This window comes from Oreochromis niloticus, linkage group LG4, assembly GCF_001858045.2.
Source record: "Oreochromis niloticus isolate F11D_XX linkage group LG4, O_niloticus_UMD_NMBU, whole genome shotgun sequence".
Lineage (NCBI taxonomy): Eukaryota > Metazoa > Chordata > Actinopteri > Cichliformes > Cichlidae > Oreochromis > Oreochromis niloticus.
Window position 1 is genome coordinate 7,837,116 of NC_031969.2, and position 15,642 is coordinate 7,852,757.

General features: G+C 40.7%; 1 protein-coding gene across 1 annotated transcript; it reads right to left on the reverse strand.

The window, feature by feature from the left end:
* Nucleotides 1-1,114: 1,114 nt before the first annotated feature.
* LOC100708068 (prostaglandin E2 receptor EP1 subtype) lies at nt 1,115-5,213 on the reverse strand. Its single transcript, XM_005468514.4, has 3 exons — nt 4,942-5,213; nt 2,754-3,676; nt 1,115-1,974 (listed from the first exon to the last, which is right to left on the reverse strand). The coding sequence occupies exons 2-3, from the start codon at nt 3,627-3,629 to the stop codon at nt 1,696-1,698; spliced, it is 1,155 nt and encodes a 384-aa protein (XP_005468571.1). The 5' UTR covers nt 3,630-3,676; nt 4,942-5,213; the 3' UTR covers nt 1,115-1,695.
* Between the last annotated feature and the right edge of the window lie 10,429 nt (nt 5,214-15,642).

Below are 15,642 nucleotides of genomic sequence, written 5' to 3' on the forward strand. Positions count from 1 at the left end.
CAGACTAACAGTCCCATTAAGGCTGTGATGGAAAATTCTAACACAGACTGAACAACTCTGTTCCCATAAGATAACGAGTGGTTAAACTGAGATCTTTGTCTTTTGACCTTGAGGAGTTTAGAGGAGTGGTAGCAGACACCTCCCTTTTACTCTGGAATGCACAAAACTGTTTGAACAGCAGTTTTTTGTTCTTTTGCTGTGCAGCCCTGACCCCTTCACAGCAGGTTAACCTACATAAAATGGATATGTTAAAGATTCGCTTTCACTTTTTGCTGCTACTGTCTTTAACTTTACTGTAGATTTTACAAGCTAATGTTCACTAATTAACATTAAAGGTTTTCAGTTTGTAACAGTTGCTGTTGTAATGCAGTGTATCGCCGTAGGGGGCGGCGCCTCCTGTCTCATGACTGGTGTGTCACCCCCTTTTTTTGTTCTTCTTCTAAGATCTCTGTGTGCTCTCAAGTAATGTGTAGTAGAGGTAGCATTTTTATTTTTGATATTTTAAATAAAGTATTTGTGGAAAGTTCGAAGCTGTTACTCATTCGCTATCCACCTGCACACCTCCGCGGCTGGCTTCATCTTCACCGCACGTTACAAGTTCAGGTCAATTCAGTTTTATTTTTATAGCGCTAAATCATGACAGCAGTAGCATCAAGTCACTTTATATTGTAGGCTAAAGACACTACAATAATTTTTTTTTTTTTATAAAAAAAACAAACACACACAGAAACCCCCCCAACAAAGAGCAATCAGATGACCCCTATATGACCCCCTACTTGATGACAGTGGGAAAGATAAATTCCCTTTTAACAGGAAGAAACCTCTGGTTGAACCAAGCTCAGAGAGGGGCAGCAATCTGCTACAACACCTGCCCCCCAAATTTAAGCTTTTATTTTATTGTAAGAACAAAGAAATGTGTGCTGGTTTCAAAAAAATTGTGGTTTACTGTCCAAAATAAGGTTTAAAGTCTAAATTTGAAACTGAACCTAAAACCCTCACAATAACTGCCATTCTAAACTCAATGTTAATATTCCCATACTTTTATCTTTAATTGGGATATTTTTTAAATAAAGGAACTTTTTCATATCTTGTACAAAAACGATCAAAATGAAAATTCAAAATGAGACAATACAACTTTTTATTACACTCCCTTTAAAAATAAAAATAAAAATCCAATGTCACATTCAGTTAGCTTTTGCAGCACATAGCTTCACTTCAGTCCCTCGACACTCAGGGAAAAGTAGATACACTGCTGATACATTAACAAATACACAATAAAGACGCTTATTCACATTCATGTCACAGCCCTCCACTGTGCACACACGTGGAGTTTTTCACATCTTTTTGCTGTTGCCTAAGCATTTACACAAGTCATTTACATTACCTCAGAGAAGAAAAAGACAACATCAAAGGCCAAACTTTTTAGTTGAGATGTTTTCTTTAAGACTAAATAGTCTTTACTTTAGGAAATGGGAACACGGAAGAGTCCTGCTCATAGTCTCTTTTTCATTTTTTACATCTGCTTTCAAGCAGGACAAACTCTTCTCTTTACTGTAGTCAGCGTTTCTTCCCTTTTAAAGCCACAAGAGCTTCTCCTTAGGCAGTAGGTGATAGTCCAGCTCAGAACATTTGACATCCCCACTCACAATAACAGTTTTATTTAAACCGGGGCAGCTTATGTTCCCAGTGCTCTTTTTATTTAAAACTTTTGGGATCAACTTTGTTTTTCTCAGAGTTCTGAAAGGAGCCGAATTCCCAGCGCCGGAGAGTGCTTCCCTTGAAGCTGGCCTGCTTTTTAGTAATGCGGTAGATTTTTCTGAGGATGGCACGCCTCAGCAGGATGTAAACCCACGGATCCAGGATCTGATTGCAGGTGGCCATTCGGACACCTGTCATCATGAGATGTTTGTAAGTCTCTTTGTCACTAAATGTGGAGCTGGTGTAGGACCGTATAGCTGATATCAATCCAAAGATCTAAAAAAAGAAGAAAAAAAGAAGAACCTTTAGGCTCATAACAAATACATACATGCAAAGTCATGTGAGCTCATATATCTTCAAACAAGCATCTGGTTTGTTTTTTTCAGTATTTTGCAATTGAATTTTGTATCTTTTATAACTGAAGTTGCAATGTAACATAATTATTCTTTATCTAGTTTAGTTCCAAATCAAATAGTTTCGACGTCAATAAAAAGACAAATTAAAGATACGTTCAGTTAATAAATGGCATCAGTGGCAATAAAGCAATATTTAAGCCGACATCACAACTTTCATCAAATATTCTAGTGTAGAGTCCCATTTTTTTAACTATGCTTTTCTACTTTGAAATCTTACATAATTGTGAGCGCATCTGTGAACAAATGAATGAGCTCGTTATTATACTGACCAGCTTGTAAAATATAGGAATCTCCTATTATGTTTCTATGAAAGGTCTGTTATTATGGCTAATTATGGAGATTCAGGGGATCTTGTTATGTGTTCTATGGACATTGTATATCCATAATATATGTATATATATATTAGGAATTACTTGTTTTTGTCATGTATTTTATCTGGATAATCTACTTTGTTCTTTAACATAATGGTGCATTTAAATGACAATATAAGAGAAAAATGCAAGTTTTAAAAACTCACATTGGTGCTAAATGTTTGAACTTGAAACTCTGTGGAACTCTGTGATTTGAAAATTCACACCTTTATCATATAGTGCATCAGTATTGACTCTAGTTCGATGATCAAAGGTCCTGCACACTCACCAGCAGAGGGCTCCAGCAGATGCTGGAAGTGACCATGATTCCCACCAGCTGGACCACCATCTCTGTGTCATGAGACCTGGTCGTGTACCGCTGGGAGCAGGACCTCTTTAGCCGAGCTCTCACCAGTGTGATCCCGCTGATGGTGTTGCACACAAAGGCCAGGGCCAGCGAGCTCAAAGCCAGTCCAGAGAATAATATCATAAAGGCTAGATCTGTGGCTTTAGTGCCCTCCATCACCCTGATAAAGCACCAAGTCCCTGGGAACTGGGATGTATAATCACCAAGACTGATGAAAGGTAGAAGTGCTACACACAAAGCTAGGAGCCAGATCAGTATTAGCGCCATCTTTGTCCGAGCTGTGGTCACCAGACGAGCGTGCAGCAAAGGACTGGTGATCCCCAGGCAGCGCTCGGCGGCCATGGCACAGCCTAGGAAGAGTGGACACAGGCCAAAAAACACCATGCAGCCCCCCAGAAACAAGCACGAGGCATCTTGATCTGTAGAATTATCTTGAAAAGTAGAGCCCAGGCCGGCTTCTGCCTCTGTGCTTGTAGAGTATCTACTCAGCACCAGGGATCCGGGGATAACATGTCCAGCCAGATCTGTGGCTACCAGGCAGCTTGCAAAGAGCAGAAACGACGCCTTTGTCCGCCGACGGAAGCGGTTGTAAGCCTTGACGAGAATGATGAGGGCTACCACATTGAAAATGATGCCCAGCGTCATGGTTAGGCCAGCAGCTGTGGGGTCGCTTCGGGGTTGGGTGGTGTTTTTTGCTACTACGGCCTCCATCTTAGGCTCTTTTGCCACGACGGTGTGGTTAGAGAGGGGAAGTAAGGCACTAATGCCTGAGGAGTTGGAGTGCTGCATTGCCAGCATCACCACCGGACTCTTGAACTGATGTGGGTCTTTTAGCTGTGGACACACTGAGAGGGGAAAAAGGAGTGTTAGCATGTTCTTAGGGTCTTCCCTCTGAATTAAAATCATAAACGTGAGACTCAAAAGCTTCCTAATTTAATTCATTTTTGAGGAATAACAACTGTAACTGCACAAACCACAAAATATCTAACCGGTGTCTCAAAATTGACCAATTCATGAGGGGAAGAAAAAAAACCCTTAAACAAGTTCTGATTTTTACTTTCAATCCAGCGACCAGTTGATACTTTTAGGATTTTTTTCAGCTGTAACATTTTTATCCCACCCAGACTGAACATCTGAAGAATAAATTGAAGAACGATGCTCCAACTTGTCTAAATTATGTAAATCGTTCTGCATGACTGTCCACCGCCACATAAATCCACTATGACCGAGCAGCATAAACTCGCTGCAGCTGTTTATACCACTGGTAAGCATCACAGCTGGCCAATAGTTTAAATCAAAGAGTGAAATAAAAAAGAAAACCCAAACAAACACCCTAATCCTCAAGATCCACACCCACTCTGCCCTCTTCTTGCTCTCTGAGAACATTCGAACTGCTCTTTCACGTGTTTAATCACCACGTACCCCTGGAGGACCAGCAGGTGTGTGTACATGAGAACAGCGTTAAAATAACAAGAACTTTTTATTTACTTTCTTCTCAGTTAGAGCAGGCGAAAGATGCTCGGGATAACGTGACTTACATTTGAGAGCCACAAATTTGTTCTGGGCACCCTCAGACGGCTCGGAGGAAATAGCCTAACTTATCTTTTCATACCAGTCAAGAAGAGAAGTCTGAACAAGTTCTGACAGCCATCGAGACACTGCTACACACATTCCTTTAAAGTGTAGTTACAGTACAGCAGAGGCAGCAACAAAACTATCGCTAGGTTGAATCAAAACAGAGGAAATCATACATGCAGACGCGCGCATGCTGCAGAGACAGGAATCTATACACGGGGGAGAAAAATTATGTCTTTTAGTCTAAACACTTTATCCATCTGTCCATCAAAACAGATTTAAAGATTTAGTTGTGGTTTGTTTCTTTATCTGAACCCCATATTATTCTGTGCCTGCTAACATATCATCAGAAACATGGGTAAAAAAAGAGCTATAAAAAAGCCTATAAGGACACAAAGAAGTTTAGTTTAGTTGTTTCTTTTACATTTTTTAAGAGTTCATAGGTTTTCTATCTTCTGATATAAAAGAAGAACAAAACACACACACACACGTTTTTTTCATGTAAAGTTAACATTTTAAAAGCCACTCTGCTTACCTGTGCAATGTAAAATCCATGAGAATAATCGGGATCGCTTTGATTTTGACACTCAGTCATCTTCGATGCATGTGAAAGCATGTTAATCCAAGCAGTTTTTTATTTTGTCTTGTTTTGCGCCCGAGAACGACGACTCCTTCACCTGGAGTGTTTCCTCATTAGTAAACTACGTAAGGAGCTCCTCTCTCAGAACAAGCAGCCTCTCTGTTGCATTGCACAAGCATGTTCTCTGTGAGCCACGAGTGCGACTGGCTGCTTTTATACTAAAGAGCTGCACCGTGCACACACCGCCTCTGGGAGTCTTAGTCATTGAAAATCACTTATTTCCTGCAGACAGACAGACTTTCATGAGTGCAAGGAATGAACAGGCCAGAAATCCTGTGTCCCACATATGAATATTTTAGAATCCGGCTGTCTCGGGCTCCACCTCACCAAACAATACAGGGGCTCAAATGTTAAGCCTATAACTATGTATAGATTCTGAATCTACATGGACAGATCTGCACAATTCTGCAGGAAAACAAAAAGCTTCTTTAGAGTGTCTCTTTTAATGTGCAGTGATGAAGCTGCTGACTGAAATAAATCTGACTTTGTATGACAGCAGTCTTCTAAGGATGTTTCAAATTATAGTTTCTGTGATTGCTAGAAAGATAACTCCTTATATTAAACATATTAAACCAAAGTGTCAAAGAACAAACCCACAGTTTGCACGAGTAATTCAATATGAGCCCCCTAAATTCCCTATTTTAGACACTTTTTTCTTCTCTTGGCTCTCTGTGATGTCACAGAGAGGGGCTAGTCCTCTACTGTGAGGACAGAAGTGCCACTAACTTGCTGTTTAAACCTTATATTTTTGTGAGGGGCAAGTTAATCACATGAAAGCTGGCTTAACGGCAGGGTGACGGGACTGTAAACAGCTTGTTTCACACTACGGGTGAACTGAAGTTACTGAAGTTCGAGACGCAAAACATCAAGTTAGAAACGATTAAAATTCCTCCTTTGATTTACTTTAATCTGCATTCCATATTTGCTTTTGCTGCTAAAGAGACGTGTCCGTGTCTGTTAATCCTTTAGAAATTAAAACACGCACTCCGTTCTCCAGAGACTCATCTGAACAACATCAGCAGCTCTGTGGTCAGCTCTCATCAATGTAAACCAGCTGTGCTCCCACCGATACAAACATGTCTGCTTCAACCTCTGGGGCCCACAGCTGCAACACCGTGATTTTCCAGTTCACCAGAGAACCAGACAGATAATAAGCTGCTAAGACTGCACTCGGTTGATGAAAAGAAGGTATCCGGAGCTACTCGGATTTCCAACATCGCCAATCGGCCGTATCCCTGCACTTAAGAAACTAATGAAATTCTTCCTCGAGCAAGAGGACGTGTTATTATACCGTTACCTTATATCAAAACAGCATGAGGAATCTGCTGTAAAATGATAAGGCTAATGTACACAATACACCTCTATGTTCCTAGACACAATGCTGCTGCTGTGTGTGTGGAAAATCCTCTTTGACTGTCAAGGAAATGAAGTGAGGAGTGTGCATGTATACCAGATAAGTTGAATCGAAAAACACAAGTGCTGTTTCACATCTAAGCTTGTGAACTGCATGTGTAAGTGTCCCACAGAGTGACACAGCATGCCATTAGAGAAAGGGGCAGCTAAAGCACCATTAGCTTGGGTTAATGCAGTCTTGTCCAGTTTTAAAACCTTGCACATGTAGAACTAAATGGATGAATTCAGTATTCACAAATGGGAAAGAGCTTGGGTGGAGAGACGGAGGTGCAGATGAGTGATCCACTGATGAGGGAGGCTGTTAGGATGGTGGGACAGGAAGTCAGTTTTCTGTGGGAAACAAAAAAGGAAAGGTTGCCAACTATGGACCGTTTTCCATCTGCAGAGCTACGCCAAAATGAGCCATAACTGTGACCTAACAGGACGTCATTTTCTTTTCCCCCCTTTTTTTTAGTAGCAAAAAAACAAGCTGTTAAAGGTCTGTAACAACACATGCACGCATGCTGTGATCAAATATGCCAAAAAGATGTTTATTTTTCTTCTTTTTAGGCTTTATGACTAACCGAGTCCAATTACAGTGCTATACAAAAATGTGTTTTATTTAGCTGTAAACATTTCATTCCAGATCGCATGCCAAAACATACTTTAGGGAAAATGTTTCCTTGAAGATGCAAAACGAGATCAATTAAATCAAAGTAAAAGCTAACAAAAAAAAACAGAAAAGGTGGCTTTAAAAACATCTTTTCCATCTCTGGATGTGTGCCGGGCTGTGTACAGGCAGGCCGACAGGAAACCACATGACAAAAACAGCTGTAAGTACGCCTTTCATGTGATTTTGTGTCACAGTGAACAACAGACGTCAGCTAAGCAATAATTCTTACTGTTCTTAAAACAAACTCTACCTGACACCTTAAATATCAGAAGGTCCACCCATGCCAGCGGTCATGTTTTGGACCTTAAATGCGTCGCCTCATTGCACAGCAGTCTTCTAGGCTGAATGGCGTTGCCCGTGGCCGAATATAAACAACAAGTTCAACGGAAACACTGACCTTTGCAGGAAGTCCCATGTTTTCCTATATTGCCTCCGTGTTTCCACGTCTACTGAAAAAGTCAGTGCCCCTTCTTTCACGCGGTCTGTCTACAATGAGGATCATTTTGTGACAGTTTCAAGTATGATGAGGTTTAAATGCTGCTTGTTTGTCAGACTGATATCTGGAATTTATTTAGTAGGAAACCTCATAATTGCCATGTTTTAGAAACGACATTTTTGCATAATTGCACATGTTTTGCTGTTTGGTTTGGTCTGACTCAGTGAAAGCGCGTTTGTCAAAAACAGAGACGAGGAAGTTTGGAGAAATTTGGACTTTCACTTTGCCTTAAGCCTCCGAAGACTTCCTCCAACTTTACTGCAACAATTTCAGTACATAAATGAATGCAAATACATGTGCAGTGTATGTACGATTACACAGACAGCAGCATCCTGATGTCTTTGCTCGCTGTCATGCCTGAGCCGTGTGGTTGCGACGCCTTTGAGCTTTTATGTTACTGAGGAACACTTTTTTTTCTTGAAAGTGACAAAACAGAGACAACAGTGCAAAACAACAGTGTGGGTGGCCATTTCTGTGGAATTGGTCCCTATTAATCTTCACAAGATTCTTCTCTTGGTTCTTCTTCTTCTCTTATTCTTCTCCTTTTTTGGTAAAAAGTCTTTAAATGCTGTCAGTGTTAAAAGGGGTGAAGCTCAACTAATGGCAAAATATTAAGTTAAAAGGGAGTGTACAAAAAATACTGGGCTGAGAAGAGGATTTAACTTTTTGTGGGTTTTTATGGTTGTTTGTTTGCTGTCTACGGTGGCCTAGACAGGCACACACACACACACACACACACACACACACACACACAAAGCTCACAGAACAAAAGCAGTTACAGGGGAGACAATAACGACAAACCAGCAGCAAAAGTGACAAGTTAGCAGCTAGCAGACAATAGCAAACATATATCTACAGTGCTGTATGACTCATGTAACTAAAACACACATTACCTGCATGTTTTTCTCCTCATAATTCAGATGATTTTGATTTTAGTTTCTGTCCCGTACGCACTACACTTCCACAGTACTCCGTGAGATTTGTTTTCTTTTTCTACTTTCATAGTGTTTTATCCAACTTCTTTTTATTCAAGTTTAGAATTATATACCCAAAAGACACCAATGCAGTCACCAATTAGCCACCCAAATGCTATGTAACTGAAAAAAACTGTGATGGACCGAGCTGTGAAGGAAAGTTGAGCACAGGTGAACGTCCAAAAAAGGTTTTTTATTTAACCCAAAAACAAAATTGGTTAAACTATACAGAAAATTTTAATCTTGGGCCCATAAAAGAGGTCAAAAAAACAGAATTCTACTCAAAAACTGGTAACAAACAATACTGCTAACTCAAACAAACTGACCTACATAAACAAGATACAGGAGAAACTTAAATAGTGGCTGATCAGCCCACAAAAACACAAAAGGGGTAAAACCACAAAACCTAATTAAAACTAACATAACAACTTCTATTCCCCCGCATGATCCAGAATTGTGGTATGACCCAATTGGCAGGCTTGCTCCGCCCCTTTTCCACCTCTTGGCTCATCAATCAAGGGATTGGAGCAGCTGCCAGTGAGGTAACGCAGAAAACAAAGAAATTAAATCATACATACATAACAGTGTAAACTAAAATGTGCACACTTATTTTAGAATACAGTATTATGTGAGTATGTAAATTAATTCTAAACCAAAACCAATTATTTATTATCCTGTAAATTAAATCCTATATTTAAAGAAAGAAAAATGTGAGTGTAGTGTTATGTGTAAGCCTCTATTTGGTGGATATTACTACTGTGACTATAACTGCAGCCACCACAAAAACCAATAAACAGAATATTAAATATTCCAAATGTTTTGGTCCATTTTGACATAAAAACTAATAATGACATTGGAGTTTACATTAATATGAGTTTTAATGCTGATAATCCACCATAATCAAAACAATTCAGGTGCAGCAGATCAGCCAAAGTCAAAGAACACTGCCACATATCTCCCTTAATTGTTTTGTGGTTCGTTGCTTTATTGATCGCTTTGATCAGGAAACTGTTCAGCTTCTATTCTTCCCTGCATGCAGTAAAGCAACGATCACAGAATCCCTCTGAAAGGCGTGACAACCTGATCAGAAGCACAGCGCTTCATCCAGGAGGCCGCAGGCTCGAGAGAAAACACATCTAAATATCAAAGGTCTCCCTCAGGATCCCTGCGTGTTGACTTAAACACGCCTTCAACAAGCAACCAGCAAACCACACTGCTCCTTAATGTAAGTGAACAGACTTATCAAGGCTCTTTCATTAAGAACTGGGAGACTCTAATGGATCATAATCAGTTTTATGAAATTAATTTAAAAGACAGTTTTAGTTTTTATTCTCTCAGCTGCAGCCCTGGTGCTGTTTAATGGTCTGATAGTGAAAAGTAGTTATAAGAATAAAACTCAAACGTAGACTTTGACTACATGCAAATATAGTGATGATGTAAGGTCCACAAGAACAAATGGGTGCTTATAAAATAATGACATTGTTGTCAAATTTGCAGCTAAAAGAAAAAAAAAAGAAATCAGGGAAAAAGCTGTGTCCAAGATCTAACATTTGTTGCTGACGGTCACCATGGAAACACAAAGATATCTGACTCTGATGAGAAACTTTCGACCCTCCTACTCTACAGATGTCCAAGATCTTCCCGGAACAGTGATGGTATTTCTTCCAGAAAACTGATGGGTGTTGATTTAAGACTTGCTGATCTCTAATCTGGAGGGTCACAGTATAAGTTACCAGTAAGAAGTGAACCACCTTCAAGGTTAATCCTGAGTAAGATAAATCCCAGCTTTGTAGTACGGGCCTCAGGAAGTAACTAAATACTAAACAGAGACAAGAGACTCACATTAACATAAAGTCAGGGACAAGGCAACAGTGCAAACCAAACAGAAGGAAACAGAACAATGAGACCGTTATGGAAACACGTCTTCATCTGAACATGAGGAATAACAAACTTAAAATAGAGACTGAAGCTAATTTAAGACCAAGAATTCAAGTGCTGCTACGGCAGTAAATCATAAACAGGCATCCACGGCTGTAATATTAAAATAAGGCTAGAAGATAGCAATGAACTCATGAACCAAAAGCATGGTATACATGTACACATCGCTTTATTATCAGAGCTCTCAAATGACATTGTAGGAGCGGGGACGCACTGACTATCAATCAGCTGCATTGCTGCAAAGACACATAAATGCTGCAGTGACACTGGATGCTCGCTGGATTCAGCAGCACTGCTAGGTACTGGAAAATCCATTTCTTTTGCAGACTCATTTCTATGTATCAACATTTAAGAGGTGCTTTCCATTGACTGCTTATGGGTGAGTGGTTTATGGTTGGATGTAGGGGTGTAGAGGGTGGGACAAGAGGGACGCATTTCCAGTTTGAATGCAATCTATAAAAGGAAGATTCCCTGCAGGTGTTCATGGGTTACTAAAGGTTTAGGGCCATTAGAGACTTTTCTGCAGTATTGATCCAACACTAAGTTTTATAAATGAGACCCAAGGTGTGCAAAGTTGGATGGATGGATGGATGGATGGATGGATGGATGGATGGATGGATGGATGGATTGATGGATGGATGGATGGATGGATGGATGGATGGATGGATGGATAAAGCAATAGATGGATGCAAGAAAAGGTTCTGGGTACTTCCTGAATCAGCTGTATACACACCATCACACACACACTCACACAAAATCATGGTGACTTTTAATGAATACTAATGTGGATCTCTACTGTATACGCCTGATGTGTAATTATGCATCGTGTGTAAGGCGATACATTAATGTTATGTGTAAAACGAGCTCGACCCCTATCAAGTGACCATGAAAGCAGTTAATACCGCCTGAAAGCCACTTACGTTTTTGTGCTGTTTCCTTTCAGCCGCACAAATTCACACAACTTATCCACTGTCGTCCACTAATGTCGTTTTTAGTCTCTAGCTGGTCAAAAAGGGAAACTAAAGCAGATTTGTTTGCTTCTAACATGACAAGGATCCTCTCCCTCTCCCAGCTGACCTCCCCACTGGGATCCTCCGGTCGCCACATGTCACTCCTGCCACAGCCGCTGCACAATTAAATCTCTGCAGTCAACCCCCGACGTGCTTACCATATAAACAATGGCATTAGCGTTGCACATATTCAAACACGTCAAACACTTCTGGTCCGCCTTCTGATCGCTGTGGCTGCCTGGCTCCTTTCGATAAAATCTAGGTGTACTGTAGTCACTTGAATTCCTGTCTTTCATCAAGCGGACTTAATGAACGGCCACTTCCCGTACTAAAAGAAGTGCGAAATAGCGGCGGCACAAGGGCGGACACCACTTATCATTGGCTTTCTGCATAAATCAAATGAAAACTCCATTAGTGAATATGAATGTGAAAAAACAGGCTCTATCCAGCGTGAGCAAGAGGCTGAATCATCCCGAAAAGGTCAGGCACAGAGAGACGAGTCTGCAGACGACCTCAATGCATAACTCTATTTAATGCATATGTCTGTCTTGTTTCAGAGCAGGCCTGCTGCAGTTATGAGGCAAAACGTTGGTTCACGAGACTCGTGACGTGTTGCGTGATTATGTAATGGAGGGCCTGCAGGATACATTGCATCATCTGGGCCTGGTGGCTGTGTTTGTTGCAGTGACTCCTCAAAGTCCTCCACAGACAGTCGCAGTTCGCTGACTGAGCCCCCCGGTCAACGCTTTAAAAATATTCCCTTTAAGTGGTTTTGACATTTTAGCAATTTATCCTTACTGGCCTTCAAAATACAAGTTCCCTCATGAGTATTGACTATATCCATTGGTGTCGTTGGAGAAGGGCAATAAGTCAAAACTCAGTGACAAGTCTGAGCTATTTTAAACTTGACTGCTGGTCATCCTCAGCCTCAGCTCCAGGCGGTGACATTAAACTTGTTTCAGCTTGCCCTTGTCCCTTAATGTCCTCACATTGCAGAGAATACACGGTGATGGATGGTGTTTGGCTTGAATGGAGTTTGGTGACTGCATGTCGTGGTCCGGGCAGGCCTGGGGTTTGTTTCCTTTTTCTCTCTCGCTCTCCTCTTCTGCTTTGTCTCTCTCTCAGGTGGAGAGTTGAGCTGCACCTGCAGGTGTTCCCCTCATGTTTCCGAGCTCCAGCTAGCACACCTGTTGCTCCTTTCGGCATTGACTGGCTTGAGCAGCTATTCTCTGGCAGATCGATGTTGCCCTGGTGATGGTAATCAGCCTCCAGTGAAAGAGGCATTTGATCCTTCTCCTCACATACTGGGTTTGAGTAGTTGGGCGCCATCGTGTCTTAAAGACCTCATAGTACCATATCACCCCAATAGAGCACTTTGCTCTCACATTGCTTACTTATGGTTTCTAGAGTATTTAAAAGTAGAATGGGAGGCAGAGCCTTCAGCTTTCAGACCCCTCTTCCGTGCAACCAGCTCCCAGTTTGGACAGATGCTCTCTCTACTTTTAAGATTTGGCTTAAAACTATCATTTTTGATAAATCTTACAGTTAGGGCTGGATCAGCTGACCCTGAATCCTCCCTTAGTTACACTGCAATACACCTGGGCTGCTGGAGGGTTTCCCTTGATGCAATCTGCATTTTTTCTTCTGTTATTGTAGGGTCTTTACCTCACTACATAAAGGGTTGTGGTGATTTGGTGCTATAGAAACCCAATTAAATTGCATCTCTCCTGAAAACCTACAACACTTTCACAAGGAAGTAAGCCTTACATGCACCTCTACGTACTTACCTGCAACTATTCACCTGGCCCTGCATGTGGAAAAGAAAAAGATTCCACTAACCTGTCTGCACACTCTCCATCACATTCTCACCTGCTCATCTGAAATCCTCTGAGCCTCTGCTTGCTTTTCTCTTGCCACCTTCTAAGAAGTGACTGAGTAAGAATTAAAACTAAAAATAGTGCCTAGGGAAAATGAACTTCCAAAATGCCCACCATACACAAACCTGTATTCTCCTCTCCGGCACATTTCCTTTGCCATTCCAATCTCACTTACCTGCTGTTCACGCCCGCCTTGGAGGTCCAGCTCTGTAAAAGCCTCAGTAAACTCACTGTCTGTCTCTGAGTCTGCTTTTGAGTAAGTTTTAATTCAGAGCTCTGTCCAGTTTGTGAAAATTCTACACATAGAAGTTCCAGAAGTTTTTCTCTCCTTATAGCCACACATGGACAGATCAGATTGTGTGACTATTTAACAAACTGCTGTGATATCAAACTGATTCCCTGCTATTCCTTTAACATCCTAACCCTTGCATTAGCTGATAATTTGACAAGTGCAACAAGCTGTAAAAACACTAGTCTGTCAGTATAATCCGCTCTCCTTATAAAAAGCCACTGTGTCAAGAATTATTTTTGAATCTCAGTTTTATTGCCTCTATATTTGCACGAGTTCTCCTTTGAAAGTGCTAAATTTAGGGGGACTACTTAAATGACTCATGCAAGTGATACACTGAGGTCTGCGGCCAGCAGTTTGCTGCTGTTTGCACCATTAGTGACGAGCCTGACGTAGCTGAGACAGTCGCTGCTAAGAGGACTAATTTTTTGGCATGCCAGAGGGAGATATGAACAGGACTGATGCCGATGGATGATCACTGGAGCCAAAGCTTTGGCTCAATCTCCTTACATTAGTCATTTGTTTCACCTTTAAGCATCATTCTTTTTCAGGCTTTCTAACCATCTAATTTTACTCTCTGCCAGCTCTGCGGAAAGACACATGCCTGTTTAGCAGCTGAGAAATTCATCAACCCGCACTAGCTGGTTCCTAGCTTGCTATTTAGTATCACACACTGGGTTTATCGCAGGTTTTCACCACCTTTATGAAGCCACAGTACTTTAAATAAATCAAAGCCTGCAAAATCAAAAAACACTGAGCTGAAAGACACCAAAAAGCTCAATTTGCTATGTTTTAAAAGGCAACTGAATGAAGAATTGTTAGCTATTAAGCTGCTTTCAAAATAACACTTTTTTTTGTTCTGTTTTATCCGACTTTGAAATGTCTTCCTGCTAAAAATATTACTTTTCCAGTTACATAAAAAAGGGGAAAAAATGACCAAAGAATGACAGTTACACATCTCTACTTCAGGTTCTTTGACTATGCTGCCATTTCTCATTAGACCCCATGTAAAAATGACCTTTAGAAAATCAAGGAATATCCAGTTCTGTCCCCTGCAATTACTTGGTTTTTTTCCTCTGTCCTCAGTGTTTCCACAGCGTAAGTCAAGTCACTTGCCTGAGCCTTACTGTCAACATGAATCAAAGCGCGCTAGCAGAGCAAAGACGGCTAACTGCAAAGAACCTGTGGAAACTTTAAGAATCAGGTGATAGTTATGTAAGCTCTGAATGTGCTCTCTGGTCGTTGTGCTCATTTCTCAGTCATCTATATAAACTTTGCCTTTAATATAATAAAGTAAGAAAATAACTTTGGGTATAACAAATCTTTATCCAACGTAATAAAATGGTGCTAAAGTTAGCAACACTTGGTTGATGGTTGTTCCATAAAACTGACTGATCGGTGACCCCTGCTCCTCTAATTTAATAATGAGACTTTTGGCTTTGAATTAAATTTTCCAAACACTCCATGGATCCCCATCAATACTACGGGATGACTTTTAGTACATTTTTTTCTTCATCTAGGGGGTAAAAAAGTCAGTTTATGATCATGTACCTTCAAAAACCTGTCATCAAATTTCTAAGTAAGTTATTTACAAATATAAGTGTATATCAGATTCCCAGCCACAGGAAGCAATAAGATAAAGGTCTATTTGTTCATAATCTGGCCCTAAGATCAATCCAGCCTTTAACATTTGATGGGAATGCGCTTGGCTGTAGACCTCACCCAGCGGAGTGGGTCACTGCAGCTCATAGAGTTGTAAGTGCCAGAGTTTTTCTCAAAGAACCACTTTGTTTATTCTTTTTTTTTTATCTTAAATACTTTGCTCTGAATAAACATCAGATATCACAGAGGGGGCATGAATTCATTCTGGTAACAAAACATGTGTCAGTAACTATCTCAGCTGAAATGATCTGCTTGAGAGAGGCCTCAGTTTGCTAACGACAAAAC

What these genes read in the sequence shown, in the direction of transcription:
- LOC100708068 (XM_005468514.4), bottom strand. Translation starts at nt 3,629, where the DNA reads ATGCTGGCAATGCAGCACTCCAACTCCTCAGGCATTAGTGCCTTACTT. An exon ending in TCTGCTGGAGCCCTCTGCTG is followed by an intron (nt 1,975 to 2,753) that starts GTGAGTGTGCAG and finishes TTCTTTTTTTAG; the next exon opens with ATCTTTGGATTGATATCAGC.